Here is a 22,494-nt window from a genome sequence, read left to right as displayed (position 1 = left end):
TTGCAAAGCCTCGTGAATAGAAGGAAGAAGGGAAAGATATGATTGAGACACATAAGCTAGTCAGGGGTTGTTATCAGTTTGAGGCATGGAAGAGATTTTTAATAGAATGAGGGGGGGGGAAGAACAAGAGTCCATTGTTGGACACTATAAGGAGGGTATGAGCAAAGGAGTAGGTTCTTTGCATGGAGTGGTTGGTGAGTGGAATGCACTGCCTGAGTGTTGTGAATGTCAACACCTTGAATCGGTTTAAGGCACGGTTGGTAGAGCATTGTATGCACCTTCCACAATAAGTGTCCGACTCCATGGTGGTCAGATGTTAATAATGTCCAGTGCTAGAAAACAGATTATACATCTCATGTGTCACACTTTTTCTTCATGCATCCTTTCTTTTAGTGATGTACGGTGTTCAGCATTCATTTTAGAAATGATGGACCTTACAACCGTGGCATAAAATAACTATTTTAATTTCCCAACGTTTCAACCTTCATATTAAGGTCATCATCTAGAGTATATACAAATATACAAGGAAAAGCTGAGTTACATTTCACACAGTAAGCTAAAGAAACAATGATTTGTTCACCCATTATTCTACTGGCATGACCTCAAGTGAAAAAAAATAAAAAAAACAGATAAAATTACAAATTCATCATCATCATGCGTATCAAGGATTTAGGCCCAGCATGGCCTGTTCCAGCCTTAGAAGTCATTGTTGAATCGTTTAAGAGGACGTCCTGGTTTTATTTTTCCTAATGGCTTGTACTTTAAGGCTTCTTTTGGTAATCTTTCTATTTTCATTCTTTGAACATATTCCATCCATTTATGTTTATATTTTTTAATTTTTTCTATTACTGGTTCTTGGTTTAATTCTTTCATAATTTCTTCGTTTCTTTTGTGATCAAATTGAGTATACTTTGCAGTTTTTCTCATAAACTTCATTTCTGCTGTTGTTAATCTTTGTTTGTCTTTTTGTTTTATTGTCCAGATTTCGCTTCCATACAAGACTGGTAGGGCTAATGTATTGTATACTTTTAGTCTGGTTTGTTTTTGAACTAGGTTTGGTTTAAGTATAGAGTTAATTACACCTGTTATTTTTAAATATTTTGCAATTTTTAATTTTATATCTTTTTCATTTTCATATATGATCATATATCCTAGGTAGTTAAATGAATTCACCTGTTCTAAGATCTTGCTATCTATTACTATTTTAGTTCTTGCTGAATCTTGTCCTTTAAAGGCCATAGTTTTTGATTTTCTGTTGATATTATCATACCATAATCTTTGGCTATCTCATTTAGATCTAAAATAGCTTTCTGTAAGTTATCTTCAGAATTTGTAATTATTATTTGGTCGTTGGCAAAAAGGAGAGTGTTTAAGTTCACTGTAGGAGAAAGTTTAATTCGTTGATGTAAATTTTTATTCCATTTTATTATTATTTCATTCAAGTAAATATTAAAAAGAGTTGCTGAGAGGGGACATCCCTTTCAGACCCCTTGGTTTATCTCTCTCGTATATGATAGCTCATGATTTAATCTTATTTGTATTTGATTATTTTCATATATACTTGTGATAGCTTTTAGGATATCATTCGGTATTTGTCTTTCTTTTAATATGTTTCTTTTAACTATGTCAAATGCTTTTTCAAATTACAAATTAATTATTAGAAACTACATCAAAGCTAAGTTCTATTTAAAAAACATGAGCGAAATATCTTTCTTATAGATAGTTTTCTTACAGTAACAATGATGACCGTAAATTCTCAGGGAATTTACGGTCTACCAAAGATATACAAACAAAACACACCATCCGGCTGATAGTTGAAGGTATAGACAGCCCGAATTATCACCTAGCCAAGAAATTAGTGGCAACACTCAAGCAGTTGGTCATTCCCCCTCCTATATCAGAAACACACAACACTTCATAAACCTAATCAAAGACATTACATTAGAAAAATATGATGTATTAACCAGTTTTGACGTCTCTGCCCTCTTTACGAATGTCGCAATCAATGACACAATCCTTCTTTTACAGAACAAATTCCCTCCAGATATCACGGCACTCTTTGTGCATGCATTACTTTCTGGTTATTTTGTATGGCAAAACGCTTTCTACCTACAAAAGGAAAGCACAGCCATGGGTTCGCCATTATCCCCTCCCCCCATTGCTAACTTTTATATGGAACGTTTTAAGCAACATGCTCTAGATTCCTCTCCTATGAAACCCAAAGTCTGGCTTAGATAAGTTGACGATGTTTTTGCAATCTGGCCCCAAGGCCGCCAGACACTTTCCTTAGCCACCTAAACAAACAACACAAACGCATACAGTTCACAATTGAGATTGAAAAACAGAATACACTTCCGTTTCTAGATACACTTGTCACACGTCTTCCTTCGGGCAATCTTTCCTTCACTGTTTACCAGAAACCGACACATACTAGCCAATATATACACATAAACTCCTACCACGACCCAACACAAAAACTAGGTGCCATCAATACTCTAAAAAAAAGGGCTCTGAAGATCTGCTCCAGTGAACAGGCACTGAGAGATGAATTTAAAGTGATCAGCAATACTTTCCAAAAAAATGGGTATAGCCAAAACACTATTAACAAAATTCTCTATAAAAACTCAATAAAAAACAAAGATAAACCAGACTACAATAAAATTATAACCATTCCTTACATTAAAGGAACAGCAGATAAAATAAACAGAATACTAGAGAAATACAACCTCAGTCACCTTTAAACCTCCTGCAAAATTAAAAAGCTTACTCAACTCATCCAAAGACCCACTCCCTCCGCTAGCCCAACCTGGAGTAGACCGTATTTATTACAACCTGTAATCTACCATATACAGGGTGTTCGGGATAAATTTGACATATTTATAATTAATTATATTTTTCCGTAAGTTACATGTATTAACACACACTTCTCTTCATTTAAAAGTTTGGACCCTTCTTCATTCATATACAAGATGTCAGAAAGGATGGATAGCTGGAACCCACCTGAATCATGGAACAGAATAACTTGTATCATGATGATTCGTGCCCGCCATCAAAATAAGGATATTACGACTGCTGCCCAATGCTCCCTGAATACAGTAAAAACAATCAGGCATGAACTAGAGACTTGCAATGGTGACTACGAGGATGTAGCAAGAAGAAAGATCCCTAGCAGACGATCTGATTGCGTTCGTACAGCAGAATTCCTCGCAAATCTGCAGGAACAGGTGTTGAAGAACCCTGGCATTGGAATTCGGGCTTTGTTCGTGGAGTTGCTAACTGTAGTCAAGCCCTGGATAACAAGGGTAGCCAATGGTAGGCCGTATGTATGGCAGCAGGATTCGGCCCCTTGCCACACCTCTGGGAAAAGTCAAAAATGGTTGTCTGAAAATTTCTACGACTTCACCAGTCCAAATGTTTGGCCTCCAAACTCCCCAGACCTTAACCCCATGGATTATTTTGTATGGGGCGCAGTTGAAAAAGACACCAATCGCACTTCCAGTAATACAAAAGCCCAGTTAATGGATAAAATTAAAACAGTTTTTGCGGCCCTTCCCAGGGAGACTGTAGCATCAACTTGTTCGAGGTTCCGAAGCAGAATTGAAGCTGTGATCGATGCTAATGGTGGTTATTTTGAGTAAATCTTGTTGATAGTATTGTAATTAACTCTGCCTGTAATGTTTTTTTGTCAATTCATTAAATTTAATAGATACAAAGAAGATTTTCTTTTTCCTTACGAAACTGTCAAATTTATCCCGAACACCCTGTATAGGGAAAAAATGACGCACAATTCCTACCAGGATAAAAGAAATATAAACAACACATTAAATATAATAACTATTGTGAAGCTGGCCTTTCTGATCATGCCCTGAACACTTTACATAGAATTGACTGGAAAAGCACCAGTTGTTTACATCACCCCAAAACTTGGTATGAACGCAAATTTAAGGGAGTGGTGGAGATGGAGAGTTGTAGTGTAGGTGCCCTCCTTCAACGAGTCTGGGAGTACCTAGAGGTGTCAAGTAATAATAATAATAAGCCACCTATCCCTTGGTGATAAGACTAGTCAGTTTTCTTGTATGTCTATATTTTTAATAACCAATTAAAATCCAATTTCTTGTAATAACTACTAGTGGTCATAAATCTTATTTTATCAATACTGCTAAAATTTATCACTCATTTTGTTATATTATGATTATATGGGTATCTCCATGGAGTTGGATGACTCATCACAGGAAACTCATTATTCACACACTAACCATATTCATGCAATATCTATCATACCTCTATTGAACACATTTGCTGACAATGCATTTAATTCCAACCCTGGCAATCCAGTCAAAAATAATACCCTTTTAACCACACTTTTATACAAATTTCAGATGTGATGCTCTGGTTTTCTCCTTCCTGCAGTATACTGAAAAAAGTTTAATGTCATTCCTGTAAAGCCACCTTTAACAATTCATATTCCTCTGTTATGGCTTTTTTTTTTTCCTATGAGCTAGTTTTTGAAACTAACAGATCTTCAATCTTTGTATATACTCCAGATCAGGGTTTCTCAAACTTTTTCTACGACGGAACACTCCACAAATCCTGAAATGTTCACGGAACACCTTGGTTATTTTGTAATGTATTATTAATAATTAATTGGTAATTTAGCTTATTTTATTGTTAATTAATAACTCTTAATTAATGATTGGTAATTAATAATTAATAAATGTCAATTAAACCATTATAAATTAATTTGTGCCGATTTTCATTGACGTATTCCATTCAGATCACCAAAAATTTATATTATTATTATAAGTACTTACAAGTGAATGCAGACTTTTTCTCCTGCGTGCTGGTTTTGTAGGTTAAATATAAATAAAATAAATGAGTAAATCTAAGCATTAAGAAAAAATAATCATTTATTGATTAGCATTTGATATGAATTAATATCAAATGTTAATTAATAAAAACAAAACACAAAAATAGTAAAACGTATATTGCAAATTAAGTTCTTAATGACTCAGATGTTTTTGGGTCTTTGAATTACAAATTCTTTTGATATAAGGCACAATATTAGAAAGTTGAATTCTCATATTTGGTGTAGTGTCGAATCTGTTCCTGGACTTTGATTTGGTTGCAGCATAATATGAAAATCCTGCCTCGCATAAATATGCCGTTGTAAAAGGAAGTAAAACAAGAATAGCTAGTTTTGACACGCTTGTCCAGAAATCATTTATTGGCAGTTCCTTGTATTTTTTGTTATAAATCAGAGTCACTAATTAATTCAATTAGATTTTCATAGTCACTTGTGCTGAAGCCTGCTGGCTTAGCTGTCACTGTAAATGGATTCAGAACCCAGGAATTGTCCTCACTGGATTTTGGAAAATATTGCAAAAGGGTTGATTGCAAGTCATGCAAGTGTTCTAAAATTATGTTAGATACTTCATTTACTTTAGAATTTATTTCAGTCAAAAATTCATGCAAGGTGGGAAAACAATCCAAATTAATCTGTTCAACTGTAGAAATCCAGAATTGCAACTTCCTATCAAAAGATGCAATTTTATCTGTTGTACTAAAAATTGTAATATTCTTTCCTTGTAATGATAAGTTAATTTCATTGCACTTTATAAAAATATCTGCCAGATACGCAAGACTCATCAACCATGAAGAAATTCTTAATAATTCAATAAAATTTTGTTCTGAATTATGTGACATCAAGAAGACCATTAACTCACTATGAAGTTCAAAAAGTCTCAATAATTCTTTTCCTCTGGATAGCCATCTCACTTCAGTATGTAATAAAAGTGCATTATGTGCACTACCCATTTCATCGCACAAAATTTGAAATAATCTGGATTGAAGTGATCGAGATTTTACATAGTCGATCATTTTTACAGCTTCATCCAAAGTAGTTTTTAAATATGTAGGAATTCTTTTTGTTACCAGTGCTTGTCTATGCAAAACACAATGACTTTTGGTGGCTCTTGTAGCTACTTGCAGAATACGTGTTACAACTCCCTTCATCTTTCCTACCATTGCTTGAGCACCATCTGTACAAATATCAATACACTTCTCCCGACCAATTTCCTGTTTTGTAATATAATTATTAATATAGTTGAATATATCTTCTCCGGTAGTTTTTTCTTGTAGATATTCACACAAGTGTAAATCTTCTTCAATACTTTTATCAAATATGTAACGAACAAACACTAATAATACAGCGAGTCCTGCGACATCTGTAGATTCATCCATTTGCAATGAATATTCACTGCAGTCTAAGTCGATGAATTAGCTCTTTTTCTATGTCAGCAGAAAGATCTTTGATGCGGCGTGAAACAGTATTATTTGATAATTGTACGGCATCTATTTTTTTAGCAGCCTGCTCGTTTAACATGCATGATACAATGTCTTTCACACAAAGCTTAACGAACGTCTCACCAATTGTATGAGCTTCACCATGAAGTGCAATGCGGTAACTCATGCGAAAAGACGCCTCTGTTGCATTTTCAGTTGTAGCAATTGTAGCCATTAAAAGTTAAGATTTTTCTAGCGAGTCACGTCGTCTTTAAAAAAATGTATATCTTTTCCTTTGTAATCAGTGTGTTTCGTTTCGAAGTGCTTACGAAGTTTAGTGGGAGCCAAAGAACTGTTTACTAGTATTTTATTATATAAAACATCAGGAGCATGTGTATTGCCAATACACGTAAATCCATAATTTAAATAACTTTCATGGTACTTCTGTTTTGGTCTGTTCTTAGATGACTCGTTCTTTAATATTAGCGTTTGAAGAAACCACAGTTTGCAATTCCATATCTTCCCCAATCATACGAGTAGATGTGTCAGCAGAAGTACTTGCTCCTCCTTGTGTTAAAGTTCCTGTCTTTAAACAAGAATCCATGGGTATTTTTTCAATAATATTCAAATTCCAATATTTGTCAGAGCTATAATAAAAGCAAATAGAATTGTGTTGTAAAGATAACTTTGAAAAAAGATAACTATGAAAAACAATAAGATTATAAATAAGAAATGTCGAATAATATAAAAGTAAATGAATAATGCAAAATAGTAAAAAAAGACTGCGACACACAAAAGTAAATATGAATTGGAACAATACTTGTAAGAAAAGTACTAAACCATATCAAGTAATGTAAAATCAATTGTAATAAGAATGATTTGATAAAATATTCAGTAACAAAAATTAAACAGTTCGAAATAAATCAGATATTAATTATAAAATTAGTTAAAAGAGTAAGAAGAATTCTTTTCTTAAAAGTCGCCTCGCCTACTCCCTAATACGGGAATTAAAAGGCGTTAGCTGATTTTTTTTTCCCGAGGGCCTGGTCCCAAGAAATTTACTTGTAAATTTCTTGGGACCAGGAAATACCTTTCCAATATTTTTTAAAATTCATACATTAACATAAGTATTAATAATTAATTATGGTATAACCATAAAGAGTATTAGTATACTTATGCATACAGTGTGGCATGTTGACAAATATAAATTATATTTAAATTAGTTATCAATCACTGGACTAATGAAATCTTGTAGCATGTCGTAGTTTCTTCAGGCAAACATCATTAAATTAATTTGTGCTGATTTTCATTGACATATCCCATTCTGATCACCAAATATATTTATAATATTATAAGTATTTACGAGTGAATGCAGACTTTTTCTCCTGTGTGCTGGTAGTTTTCCCCTCCTTTTGTGCATCCTGGAGATAATATTTTGTAGGCTGGTGGTGGATGACTCACTATCTGTTCCGTCACAAACACCTTCAATAAGAGATTTTTTTAATTCCAAAATTAAACAAAGTGCCTTGTCTCTGATTTATATTAATTTTAACTCTGTATTTCTATTACTTTTAAAAAAATCATGCCACTCCGGTTTCAGAACAAGCACTTACACACTGCAATACGAACTTGCAAAGAAAGTATTCAGTAGTAATAGATTTGAGAACCGGATACAGACTACCTTGATCTTCAATTTCAGTGGAAAAATTTCTTTATACTTCCTTGCTGCTTGGTCACTGACATTTGCAACACAGATATCATTTTCTTCAGTTTTGAGAACAGAAGATATGACACCAATTGTTGTAATGGGCTTGCAGGCAATTTTTATGACCCGTCATAAACAGCGTTATTCCCTTTCCCAAATGTTGAAATGCTTCGATGTGTGAAAATTAACGATACACAGATGTCATTAGGTGTTCTGGGTCTGAGCTTTTCGACATATTCACGAATATTATTCTCCTCAGAATATTTTTACTATAAAATATTTATTCATGAAAAATGCTTAGAAAACTAAAATGACAAATTTCAGAACTTCTTGAGGAACACCTATTCACCTTCTGCAGAACACTAGTGTTCCATGGAACACGGTTTGAGAAACCCTGCTCCAGATGATGACCTTAATATGCAAGTCGAAACGTCGGGAAATTAAAATAGTTATTTATACCATGGTTGTAAAGTCCATAATTTCTAAAATGAATTTCTTCATAGATGTTCTTCATGATTGAAACTATAGTAGCTGCTCTTATACCCAAGGTAAAAAACTTTCTAGATCTTCAATCTGTCATTCATTTCTTTATACTCTCTACAACTTGATTTCACTGAATCCAAGCAACCAGATCTATGTTCAGTAGTCTAGATGTGGTCTTTTTAAACCATATGAAAGGGAATTATAACCTCCTTATCCGTGCTTGTCAATATTCTCCTGCAACCACATAATCTGATGTGCTGTTTTGTCCACCTTTGCAGTATGTCCTCTCAACTTCAGCTCACTGTCCCTGGATTTATCACTTTCCTGCAGTTCATTTTCATCAATATAGTATACAGTTTATGATCTCTTTTTCCTTCTATTCAACTGTATAGTATACAGTTTATGATCTCTTTTTACACTTGGCCACATGAAACTGACAGTCATTAACCTTTGACCATACTGTCAGTCTGTTTAAGTCATTCATCCTGAAGGATCACTACTTTATTGACTCACACTTCCCAGCTTTGCATACTGAATATTTACCTTCAAATCATTTTCTATAGTAGTGATGTATAGATTAAGCAGCAGAGGACCAAGTACTGATTCCTGCAGATCACCACTAATCACATGCTTTCTCCTGGACTCATCTCCCCCATATATCACTCTTTGATATTTATCCATCAGCCATCCTATCCTCTTTAACCAAATAGCCTCAAATGAACTATCCTCTGCATTCATTGCTTTTATTCTTCTGCTATCATAAGCAAACCCCCCCCCCCCACCTCCTCTCATTCTAGATTTTTTCTGTTCTCTCTGCTGAGGTAAGTCTAATTTCTCTCATTACCGAGAAAGGTCACCTCCCTAAATGGTGGAGGATAAGTCTCTTTCTCCCATGGCAACCAAGTCTCACTAATACCTATAACATTTGGCCAAGTTGAGCTAATCAATGCCAAAAACTCCTCTGTCTTATTCCAAATATTTCTGGCATTAGCATATATATAAACTGCAATATCCCCTTCATCCTGAAGAGGATATTGCAGGGTGTTGAAAGTGATTATTTTATGCTGAATGTAGTTCACTGAAGTTAAGAAACCTGGAGAACCACATTCAGCATCATAATTACTTTCCACTTACTCATCTTTACATTGCCTGGCAGCAGACTTACAACTTTCCAAATCCCAATCTTTTCACATCTTCTGTTCCACTCTTGTCATCTGCTATATCATTAGTACTAGGGAAAATAAATCATTTTCCCTCTCTGCTTCCTTACAGCTTTGCTAATATGCTTGATCTTGCCTACAGTAACAGTATTTTGTGGCTCTTCTTAAAGCATTCATCATGTAATGCTTTACACAATACACAATTTGACCCTTATTTTCCCCTCGTACTTTTTCATACTCTTTTCTCCCCACTTGCATTTCCTCCTTCTCTCACTTCTGTCATATCATCCCCCAGGCAGGCATTTCTCTTAACCATTCGCTCTCATGATTTGTTCTGTGGAGAACTCCATGTATATGCGCTTTCTCTCTCTTATTTTTATGTGATCATTTTCCCTTTTTTCATTTCTTGCATACTCAATTGCTTCCGACACTTTATTTGCAATATCAACCTCGCTGTTCTCAGCTACATGTTATTGCATTCCATCATTCATCCTAAAAGGAAGTATAGAGTTGTGAATGCATATGCAGTGAATGAAGTTAAGGAGAGGTATGATAGACATTGTTGAATAATGGATAATCCTTCAACAAATCTGGTTAAGTTTCCCATCAGCAGTTTTGTTTTGACTTTAATCTGTTATTTATCAGGAATCTATGATTCTCAGATCTTGCATTTCAGTCTTATAAACAACTAATTTCATCAATCCATCTAAACCTTGATCCTTCTCCGAGTCTTGACTTACTAACAAAAACAGTTGCCATCAAACAACTGCTTTGCTAACCTTTCTTCTCCAGTTTTGTTTAAGGATAGTGTACCATGGAATTGGAAAAATATTATTAATCAAATAACAGTCATATTATTTATTGTTTTTGTTAGGGAGCAATGTCAGTAATAACTTTCTTGGAAAAAATGTTTAAAAAATTAACATTAATTTTAAAAAAAAATCAAATTTTTATTAAAATATTATTAATTTTTTTGTGTCTTTTTTATGAAAAAAAATTTTTTTAGTTCAAATTTGCTACAGATATTCTATCATGTCTATTAAAAAATTCTATCATGTCTACTAAACAATATAAACAAAAATTATTAAGCAAATATCAGTTCCTTTAAAGCTATGAAATTTAATTTGTCCATATAATGATTATTACACAAATTTTGCATGTTTGAAAAATAACCATAAAAAATAAAAATGAAAATACATAAATGATTATAATTTTAGTTCAATATATTCTGGATGTATTAAGCTGTGTTAGAAATAAAACAGATAGAAAATAGAAATTAATATTCTAGGACTAATAGTTTTTAAGATATCTTGGCAAAACCAACTGCATGTGTTAAAATTTAAAAACCAGAGAAAAATCAATTTAAAGTTTATAACTATACTTTATTATTATTCTATGAATATTTAAAAGCCACCAGCAATATGTGTTATCAACAGATGTTTTAAATAACATATTCATAGATTTTTGCTTTCTTTTTAATTTTTCTTCTTCTGAGGCAGCTTTTTTTGCTCTTAAGCGTCTCTGTTTATCAAATATCTGAAATGTCTGTAAACATTGTTCACCTATTTTCAGTCCCAATCTTTCAAATACTGGTAATCTTCCTAGATCACCACCATTAAAAGTTATTAGTGCATCATATACTGCTATTTCTTCACTTCTTTTAGGCATATTTATATATATTTATGTTTCTAAATGTTATATTAAAACTTAATTTTTATAATAAATCTCAGACTGAAGACAAAGCTTTGAAAACACACGAGTTAGTGGCAGCCACATTGGTTCCGGTTTTGGTGTTGTAAGCTTTGCCCTGATTGGGTTTTTTCAAAGTAGCTTACAATATAGCAATGGTAGCGAGAACCAATAAAATTTCTTCTCACAACTGGTTTTACTTACGAAACTGATGTTAGAGAGCTTTTAAATCTACATAATTTACTTTTTAAATTTTTTAATTCTGACAATTACAAGCAAAGTTACAAGCAGAGTTAGCTGTAAAAGAGATCAAAGCAGCTTGGGGGATTTTCAAAAACTGTTTAGTAGATGCAATGTCTAAATGTATTCCAGGGGTGAGAAGGTTAAATAAGGTGGGTGTGAGATGGATGAATAAAGTGATTAAGCATGTGATACAGAGAAAAAGGGTATTGTGGAGGCAGCATAAGAGAAGTGGAAATAACCAATTCCATGAGGTCTACAAAGACCAAGCAAGGAGGGTGACTTGGTTGGTGAAGGTAGCTAAAGAGAGGTATGAACAGCAGTTGGCTAATGAAGCCAAAAAGAATCCTAAGGAATTTTTTCAATATGTAGCCAGCAAAAGAAAGAATAATTATGGAAGGATGACATTGATTGGAGAAACTGGTATAAAGACAGCTGATGCAGAATACTTAATGGGCAGTTCATAAAGATCTTTCAATCTTATGAATGTGACTTCGTGGAGGGATTGAGAGCAGCTGATGATGGGGAAGACAGACTGACAGTAGGTGAGCAAGAGGCGTATGGGGAGTTGAGTAAACTAGATGTTAATAAGGCTGTGGGACTTGATAATATATCATGTCTTCTGAAAGAATGTGCAAGGGAGTTGACTCCTGCCTTGACATATTTTTTTAATATCAGTCTTGCACTCAGTCAAGTTCCTAAGGAGTGGAAGGATGGCAAGATTGTGCCACTTTGTAAAGGAGGTGATCGAACTCAAGCATCAAATTATAGGCCTATCTCTGTGTCAGGTGTTGTGGTTAAGTTGTTGGAGAAGCTTGTGAGAACTAGGATCCAGAGTTGGGTTGATAACAATGGTATTATCTTTGATGGACAGCATGGATTTGCTAAAGGGAGGTCATGTTTTAGTAATCTACTTACTTATTACAATAAAGTGACTGCTTCCTTGGACAGAGGAAAAGGATACACAGTAATATACTTGGATTTCGCAAAGGCTTTTGATAGAGTACCTCATGACAGGTTGACAGTCAAACTAGAGCAAATGGGGTTGGATATTAGATTGGTGCATTGGATTGGAGACTGGCTATCTGATAGGTATCAACAAGTTGTGTATGGGGGTGCGATATCCAGGAAAAGGAAAGTCACTAGTGGAGTGCCTCAGGGGTCTGTTTTAGGTCCATTGCTGTTTAGCTTGTATATTAATGATATAGGTGAAGATTTGGATGGAGATATTCAGTTGTTTGTAGATGATGCAAAGTTGGGATGAACCATGAAGTGTAGTGAAGATGTTTTGGCCTTACAGGAAGACTTGAATAGAGTGAGTGATTGGGCAGAGAAATGGGGATGCGAGTTCAATGTTGCAAAATGTAAGGTTTTAAAATTTGGAAAACAAAGATGGGGTGGAGAATTTATGCTTGGTGAGAATATATTGTTGGAGGAAGAGGAAATAAGAGATCTGGGGGTGATAGTGGATAAGGATCTAAAATTTAGGGGACACATCGCCAAAATTGTGAAGACAACACAAAGCCTTCTGGGAATGATGCAGAGGACACTGATGTGTAGAAGTATGGAGATTCTTGTTCCTTTGTATAAGGCTTTGATTAGGCCACACATGAACTATTGTGCCCAGATTTGGTCACCAGGTTTTCAGAAGGATGAAGAGATGTTGGAAAGGGTCCAAAGGAGACTGACTAAGGTAGTTTCTGACCTTTGGAATGTCGAGTATGAGGAAAGATTGAAAAGATATAATTTGCAGAATCTGGTGGACAGGTGGAAGAGGGGAGATATGATAGAGACCAAAAGTTGGTAAGGGGATGTTATAGGATCAATGCTGGAGAAGTTTTACAGAGAATAGTGGGAGAACAGAGGAGAACCAGAGGTCATCCCTGGAAACTGTATAAAGAGGGTGTGAGAGGCAGGTTTTTTTTGCGCAGAGTTGTGAATGATTGGAATGCCTTGCCTGAGAATGTGGTGTCTGCAAAGAGTTTGAATGTGTTTAAAACACAGTATGATGAGCTGTGTGTGTGTGATAAAAAGACCTCCCAGATGAGTCTTTGACACCATGAGGTCTTGGGGTGGTAATAATAATAATAATAAAGTTATAACAATTTAAAATTTTTGCATATTTAATGAGTATTTAAATGATAAATAATATAAGATAACTCAAAATGTTGGAATTTTTTGAGTACAAAAATTACAGAACATATTCTTTAGTATATAAACTTTATAAAAACAAAAAAAAAATTTTTCTTATTTTTACCTCAAAACTATGATTTTTTTGTGGGTACCCTAACCATAAGTTTGATCTGTTCACACATTTTTGACTGCTGATATTGCTGAGTTCCACTCGTATATCCCTTTGATTGAAATCCTACCATGCTTAGCTACCTCCCTTCTTGATCGCCCCTCACGATATGCTAGTTATGTTGATATAGTTACATTCTTTATAGCCATCACCATATCTGATGCTTTATATTCACAATGCATCTACAGATATAGGATACACCGGGAGGCATAGGGCTAACCACCTTATCCTCGGGATGGGTACGGTTTGGAAGGGCTAAGGACAGCTCCATAACAGGCCGCTAGGCTTAATATGTAAAAGAAAGAAGAAAATTTTCTGGTCACCCACCTTGTACTTTCACAACCAATTTGCCTCAATATTTCCTTGTTGTTCACGTTATATGAGAGTAATTCTTGATTTCACCTGTTCTAATAGAAAGTCTAGTTTTAGCTATGCTGATAGTATTCTAGTACAGACATTCCAAGATTAGTTTCTTTAGTCATCATTGAGATGATAGCTAACTAAGTTGTCGGTCTATCTTGTTCCCATTGCCAATATGAAAAAGGTGTGGAAGAGGATCTTTAGAAGAACTGAGTAGGTGTCTTAACTTATTTGGGGGTTTAAAGGTGGTTTTAATGTTGTATTTGTGTAGTGTTCTGTCTATTTTTTCAGAAATGCTTCTAACATAAGGAATGGCAATAGCATTCCTGAAATCTTTTTTGTTCTTACTGGTATCTTTATGGAGGATCTTGTGAATAGTTTTTTTTTTTACTGTATCCATTTTTTATAAATGTTTGGTTGATGATCTTGTATTCCTGGTTTAGAGCCTGTTCATTAGGACAAATAGCTAGAGCTCTGTGTTTAAGGGTGCTTATGACACCTAGTTTTTGTGTTGGGTGGTGGTAAGAATTTTTGTGTATGCATTGGCCTGTGTGTGTATGTTTGCAGTAAACTGAGAAGAAGTACTATTGCCATTCCTTATGTTAGAGGCATTTCTGAAAAACTACGCAAATGCAACATTAAAACCACCTTTAAACCCCCAAATAAGTTAAGACACCTACTCAGTTCTTCTAAAGATCCTCTTCCACACCTAGCCCACCCAGGGGTATACAAAATGCAATGCACATGTAACATACCATACATAGGGGAAACAGGGCGAACTATCCCAATCAGACAAGACGAACACAAATATCACATTAAATACCTCCATTTTGGAAAAACCGGCCTTTCTGACCACGCACTCCAAACATACCACAGAATTGACTGGAAAAATACCAAGTCCCTACACTGCACCAAAACCTGGTTTGAGAGAAAATTTAAAGAGTCATGTGAAATGCTCAAACACAACCCAAATCTCAACAAAAATGATGGCCTAACCATTTCAAGAATGTGGAGGACCCATCTACAACCTGTATAACAACCTAAACTAGCAATAGAAAAATCCCACTACAAGAAGACAACCTGGTGAAGTGTTTGTAACATTCAACAGCAATTGAAAGAAATCATATAACAATCAGAACTATCCAGAAGAATATTAATACATGAGGACTTTAGCAGTTTATTGTAGTTGTATTTATTTATTTATTTATTTATTTTTAATTAATTTATTTATTTTATTATTATTTTTTATTTTATTTTATTTTTTAATCACTAGAGGTCAGGCTAGGGAAAAGGATTAATTAACTACGTAGATTTAGTTTACCGGTATACAGGACATGAGCATCTAGCTTGGTTCCTTATACACCTATATTCTTCCAATGATGACCTCGACACGGGTCGAAACGTCAAGTTTTATTTTATTAGTAATTAATAAAATAATCTGTTCAACACGCGTGTTTTTGTGTCCCTAAATTTACTTAAAGATACAGTTAATGAACCAAGATATGATTTCACAGCTTGTTGGCTAGTGAGCAAAAGATGCTATCTATATATCCTATCAACTGCAGGCAAGCAGGTTGGAGTAGGCAATCTACTGAAGGAGTAAAACGTTAGGCATACAGATAAGATTAATCTTAAAAAATGGGACAAGATAAAACTTCAGGAGTGATTATTATACAAAGTGCACTTCCCTAGCATCATCTGCTTCTGTACTCTAACAATTAGAATACACTGGTTCATTTTCTTGAATGTCCTTGTTTCTGCAGTTTCATATAGATGAATACATATAGCGCAATATATTTCTGTCACCAACTGAATATTAATTAATATGAATAAGGACTCAACAAAGATATAGTTATAGTTATAGATATAGTTATTTTTATTTTTTTTTTTTCAGCATTTGTGGAACTGTGAACTGCATTAAATGAAGATAGGCTGAAGATGAAACTACTTTGTTATTATTATCATGGGCTACTCCATGGAGTCCTTAGACTTATTGAGGAAGCCATAAACATCATACTAAGCACCATCCAACATTCGTGCAGTTTCTATCATACTTTGCTCTGGCAACTTACTCCACTCATTCACCACTCTCCAAGCAAAAAAAAATCCTTCAGTAATTTGCATGTCTCGATCATATCATCCCTTTTACCATCTGTCAACTTATTTCTGTAACCCACAAATTTTCAACCTATCATCACAAGATTTGTTCTAAAGAACTGATACCATCTTGGTCACTCGCCTCCGGATCTTCTTCACCTCTTCCTCATCCCCAGGAAATCCAGGTAACCAGATCTGCATGCAGTAGTCAAGCTGGGATCTTACCAAGGCTCTTTAATGAGGTATAATAACATGCTTGTCTCTGCTCGTCAGCGTATTCTTCGGTAGCCAAGTAATCAGATGAACTACTTTAGCCACTTTTGCAATATGCCCTCTAAATTTTAATTCCTTATCTACTAATCCCCCCCCCAAATCCCTCAGCTCCTCAATTTCCTGGAGTATAGTTCCATCCATGTGGTACACAGCCGATAATCTTTTCACCCCAAAATGCATAACACCTTACACTGTGCCATATTAAACTGATCCATTCTCCTTTATCCAGACAGCCAGTCTATCCAAATCACCCAGCAAAATTTTAACATCTGTATTAAATATATTGCTCTACCCAATTTTGCATCATCAGCAAACAACTAAATAGTTCCTCTCAGATCCTTTCCTATATCATTAATGAACAAATTAAATAGAAAAATTCCAAGAACAGAGTCCTGTGGCATGCTGCTAGTAACAGGCCTTCTACTGGATACTACTACTGAATAAACTACTTTTTGTTATCTCTCCATGAACCACCCTCTTATCCACTTCACTAACTTATCCATCCTCATTTATTAGAATTCCATGCAGTATCCTGTCAAAGATATTATAGAGACAGTTTAAAGGGGTTTTATAAAAAACGACTGACACAAAGGAAATTTTTCATATACCCGCCAGAGAGCAAACTAGGAGTCATCTGTGGAAGTTGTGCAAGAATGTATGCAGACTAGATTTTTTGCATGGAGAGTAGGGAATGAGAGGAATGGACTGACAGTAAATGATAGATTTTGTATATAAATGTCAGTGTGCATCTCCCACGATAAGTCTCCATACTCCATGGAGATACCCATATAGTAGTAGTAGTAATAATAATAATGTTCTTAGACTTAAATGAGATCCTTACCTTTTTTTTTTTAAATCATTAAAAGTCATTTGTATTATTATCATTAAAGTCAGAATAGGCTCTTACTGCATCTTAGGTAGGAGATGAATTGCATCACCCAGTGTGAGATCATTGCCCCACTTATTGGAAGCCTGAAGTAGCTTGAAAAAAGTTCCATGTTTGGTCTTGAGGGCAGGGTATCTAAACTATGTAAAAATACATGAAATATTATAAAAATATATATAAAATTGATAAAAATGAAAAAAAAAAAATCCTTAACCCACCCACAATGCAAATGTACTACAGGTTTGCTTATAACCTTTCATGGGTGGAAACTACATTAAAAATAATAATAATAATGATAATAAAAAAAAACATACATTCATATGGACAAAAACTGCATGAACATCTGACATGCTCAAGTATAAGAAAACACAATCCATATCACAGTTATGGGAGTACAGTAATAGACAATGTCACAGATTTATCTGCTTCAAACAATTTGCTTGTGTGTATTATAAAAAAAATACAAAAATAAATTAATTCAAAAATAAAAAAATAAAATAAAATAAGTTGTTTGATCTCTAGAACAAAGTTTCTGGATTATATAAAAATGATATTTAAAATAAATTTATTAAACATGGGTTATAAAATACATGCCAAAATACTGAAAAAGAAAATCAACCCAATCCTAGAAAAAATTATAAATGAAGAACAAAATGACTTTAGAAAAGGAAACTCCTACATAGATCGTATATTCACCCTCAACTCCTAGCATTCATTGATAGATTAACAAGAAGCTTTTGGCAAGATAGCCAAATATAAACTCTTTAGTATACTTTAAAAAAAAAAAAATCCACTTACCTATATAAATATATAGGTAAGTGGATTTATATAGGTAAGATATAAATTTATTACAGGTAAGTGGTTTTTTAGCATATTAAAGGAATAAGCATAAAAAGAAGCAAGAATTATTCGAAGTCAGAGGACTAAAACAAGGATGTCCTCTATCAAGTATTATTTAGAACAGATATGAATAAATATGAATAGCTTGGTCCACCTTTGCTACGTGTTGCCCGGTGCTGTACTATCTTACCTTAGTCCTGAAGATATTTTCAGGCACAAACTTTGTTTGCTCACACTGGGATAAAGGATGAAACTAAATTTATTATAGTCTAACCAAGTGAAAAATAAACTTTCAACATCTTTCTCTAAATCCAGAGTAATTTAATAATAAGGTGGCACACCTTTTGGCAACTCCTATAGGTAAAGATGACCTCTCCATTGCTTCTGCCTTGGTATCTTCACTTCTGGGCCTGGCTCCCAGTGACGAGACTTCAATAAAGGTCGAAACCAGTTGGTAGTGGCTCTTCCTTTAATGCATAACATTATACATATTTGCAAGGAGATGTATTTTGCATTATGGGAGATACTGAGATAGGAGTGATGTTAGCTTGGTCCACCTTTGGTACGAGTTACCAGGTGTTGTACTACCTTACTCAGTCCTGAAGATATTTTCAGGCACAAACTTTGTTTGCTCACATTTGGATAAAGGATTAAACTAAAATTATGATATGAATAAAATTATCCAAGAATGGAGGTTAACAAACAAAGAAAGAAGCAAAATAGAAAATGATTTCATCTCAGATACCTTACTCTATACAGATAGCCAAGTGATAGAGCAACTGAGGAAAATCCATATAAAGTGAACTTAGTAATAAAATAATATAACATGCTAATCTGTCAAGAAAAAATTACCTATGCATGAGCAAATAAAAGTATGCATGTCAAGTATCTTTATGACTAGACTACCCGAATATGGAAGCAGATGACATTATCAAAGTATCATTCTTCTTTTCAGCCATTTTCTGTCCACTGCTGGACAAAAACCTCCTCCAGTTCTTTCCACTTTTCTCTGTTCTTGGCAATGGTTGGCCAATTATCCCAAAGTACCCTATTATCCCATAATTCACAGCACACTTTTGGGAGTGTATATTTCCAATCTATCCCAAAAAGACTGGTATAGATTGGAAAGATAGAAGACTAATTATTTCAATATATATGGGACAACAGAACCAGATACCATTGGAAGAGGAGCAAGACAAGGCTGTTCTTTGTCACCAATTTTGTTCATTATATATTCCGAGGCAATATTAAAAGCACTAGAGAATGCAGAAAGAATAAAGATAGGAGGCAAACATATTTGCAATATGATACGCAGATAACAAGGCATTATTATCAAACACTGAGGAAGGATTACAACATCTGCTGAATAGATTACTGGAATCTTGTATCAACTATGGAATGAAAATTAAGCAAAACAAAAGTAATGAAAATAAGGAAATACACAAATATGGATATAAGAATAAATAGAAAAAAAATTGACTCAAGTATTTGATTAGCAGTGATGGATGATGTACAAGGGACATAAAAGAAAGAATAGCAATGGGAAGAAATGCCTTTAACAGAAAATGAAATTTATTCAGAAGTAAAATGGATAGAAATTTAAAGAAAATACTAATAAAATGTTATGTATGGAGTGATGTCTTATATGCAGCTAAAACCTGGACACTGAGGAAAAAAGAAAATAAAAGTTTGGAAAGCTTCGAGATGTGGATTTGGAGAAGGATGGAAAAAATAAAATGGACACATAAAATAAATAATGAAGAGGTCTTAAAAAAAAAAAAAAGAGCAGAAGGAATCTGTTAAAAACGATAAAAAGAAGAAAAGGAAATTGGATTGGACATATCTTGAGAAGAAATGGAATAATCAAAGATGCCACTGAAGGAAAAGACCTAGAGGAAGAGCGAGGAAAACAATGCTAGATGACATGCTGAATGGAGACAAATACACAACCTTAAAAGAGAAGGCTCAGAACAGAAGAAAGTGGAAAGTAAATTTTGCTACTAAAAGAAGAACCTGCTCAATTGCAGAATACTTAAGAATAGGGTAGTAACCCCTTTCGTACTAATGTACTTATTTTGTTTAAAATACCGAAATTTTTTGGGAAAGAACAAATGGTTTACAAATACGGTTTGCGTTCCACCTTAAGTTTTTAAAGCATATTTCTTAAACTAGGAATCTGAATACGAAGAATGAACTGAGAAAGAAGGAAAACCCATTAACGAACAGTTTGAACACTACCAATTCAAAGAGCATCGAAAAAACTGGAAAACAGAAAAAGAGGTTTCTTCAGAAGACGTGGATTACAGAATATCACTGTAATGCTTGCTAGAGAAAGGAGCCTATACTTACTAGAGCATGTTGGATAATAAAACTGTAGTTAAAAATAGTTACATTGCCCCCAAATGGGCGTCAAACTCAGAATTACGTCTATCAACAAACAACATATCACAATTACATGGACAACTTACCTGGTCTTGCTTTCATTTTAGCTTCGAGTATTCTTTTATTGGCTCTTCTTTCAAATTTCTCAAACTCTCCATCCATTGTTTTTCACAGCTAACACAATGGCAATTCATACAATAAACATCAAACTATACACACCGCATCACTCCACACATTGACAATTTCGATATTGAAAGATATTTGTATTTCAATTATAGATGGCGCTTGCGATTGTGGCATACCATACCATAGTCTCGTAGCATCCATAGAAGAAAACCAATTCTGGTCACCCAGGAAAGGGTACTTCTTCAATTATATAAATCAAATGTATATTAAATCCAGCATTATTTCAAAGCTGAAAATTCTGGCTCTTTATTTTAGTGAGTACTTTTTCAATTTCCTTTTTTTTTTTTATTCCAGAATTAGTACCTTCCAAGCTCTTCCAAAATGGCTGCTGCATCCACAGATTAGGCGCCCAGAAGATAGCCCGTTATAGGTTCCATTCATGTCACCGACAACAAGAACGATTTCAAAGCCATTGTTTGTCTTTCCCATTAGTCAATCTCTTCATAGAACATTTTTTCTTTTTCACAAAAGAACGTGGATTTTTAACCCACATTTCAAATATCACCGTAAAACTTGCACTGTTCGAGAGATAATACTATGAGAGGAAATGGGATTGTAACAATCATCTGCGTACTGTCGATATCCTGAAAAGCTTTCGTTCATGGATAATTTCAGCTCACTTTCACTGAAGGCAGAAGGATAGAGAGTGGCAACAAGTCTGTCTTCAAACAAATATTTAGGGCAGGGGTTTTCAACGCATGGCCCACGGGCCACCTGTTGCCCGCGAAACTCTTTGCCCTGGCCCGCCGGCCATTTTGAAAAAATAAATACTTAACATTAAAACGCGATTAAATAAAAAATAATTTCAATGAAGCCAGCGTCACCATGGTGGCGACTAGGAGTAAAAAGCCTAAATCAAGTGATTCTTGTCGGGATTTTAATGAGAAGTGGACCAATTTGTGCTTTTTTGTGCAGATTGACGATAAGCCAGTGTTTTTAAATTGTCGTGAGTCAGTGTCAGTATCAAAATAATACAATATAAAATGACACTATGAAACAAAGCATGTGTCAAATTTCGAATACCTTCAATGATGGTTCACTTTGTCCACACGATTAACTTCGTGTGGACAAAGTGAACCGTCTCCAAATTGATTTAAAATGACAGCAGGGTAAGTTTAAAAAGCAGAGGGAAGAAAGCGAAGCGTGCCTCAAAGTAAGCTATGTAATAGCTGAAAAAAATGGCTAAAAAATCAGAAGCTTTCTTCGTCTGCGATGAAGGCTTTTGATTTTTTGATTTGATTTCTGCGAGTTTGCAAAAGAGTCTTTCATCGCTGATGGGATATTCTGTGGACAAATAACTGATTATTTGGCCACAGTGTTTAAAAACCGAGTTTGTCTGGGGGAACGGTAGCACGACTTGATGACTTGTCGAAGAACTTGCGAATGACATTGAAGAAACTTTTAAAAAATGGTCGTCAGAATTTACGTCATATACACTTGCTTTAGATGAGAGCGCAGATGTGAAGGATACAGCACAACTGGCTATCTTTGTCCGTGGAATTGATCAACAATTCACTGTGACAGAACTGCTAGCACTTGTACTTATCAAGGGAACGACAACAGGCACTGAAGCCTCCAAGAAAACGCTCCAGCGTTTCAACCTCAGCTT

The 22,494-nt window shown here is 34.6% G+C and overlaps 1 protein-coding gene across 1 annotated transcript in view; it reads right to left on the bottom strand.

Annotated features, from left to right (window-relative positions):
- The window catches only part of JMJD6 (Bifunctional arginine demethylase and lysyl-hydroxylase PSR), a 216,982-nt gene extending 196,049 nt beyond the window's left edge, over window positions 1-20,933 (bottom strand). The window contains exon 1 of the mRNA XM_090414372.1: window positions 20,786-20,933. Coding sequence (XP_090270498.1) covers window positions 20,786-20,861 — 76 coding nt within the window. The 5' untranslated portion in view covers window positions 20,862-20,933. The remainder of the gene's footprint in view (window positions 1-20,785) is intronic.
- Between the last annotated feature and the right edge of the window lie 1,561 nt (window positions 20,934-22,494).

The sequence above is a fragment of the Typopeltis vanoorti genome, chromosome 25, assembly GCF_054136105.1.
Source record: "Typopeltis vanoorti isolate ZY-2024b chromosome 25, IOZ_Tvanoo_1.0, whole genome shotgun sequence".
Taxonomy (NCBI): domain Eukaryota; kingdom Metazoa; phylum Arthropoda; class Arachnida; order Uropygi; family Thelyphonidae; genus Typopeltis; species Typopeltis vanoorti.
The sequence above is the reverse complement of the archived record's forward strand: the minus strand, read 5'-3'. Positions and strand labels throughout refer to the sequence as shown.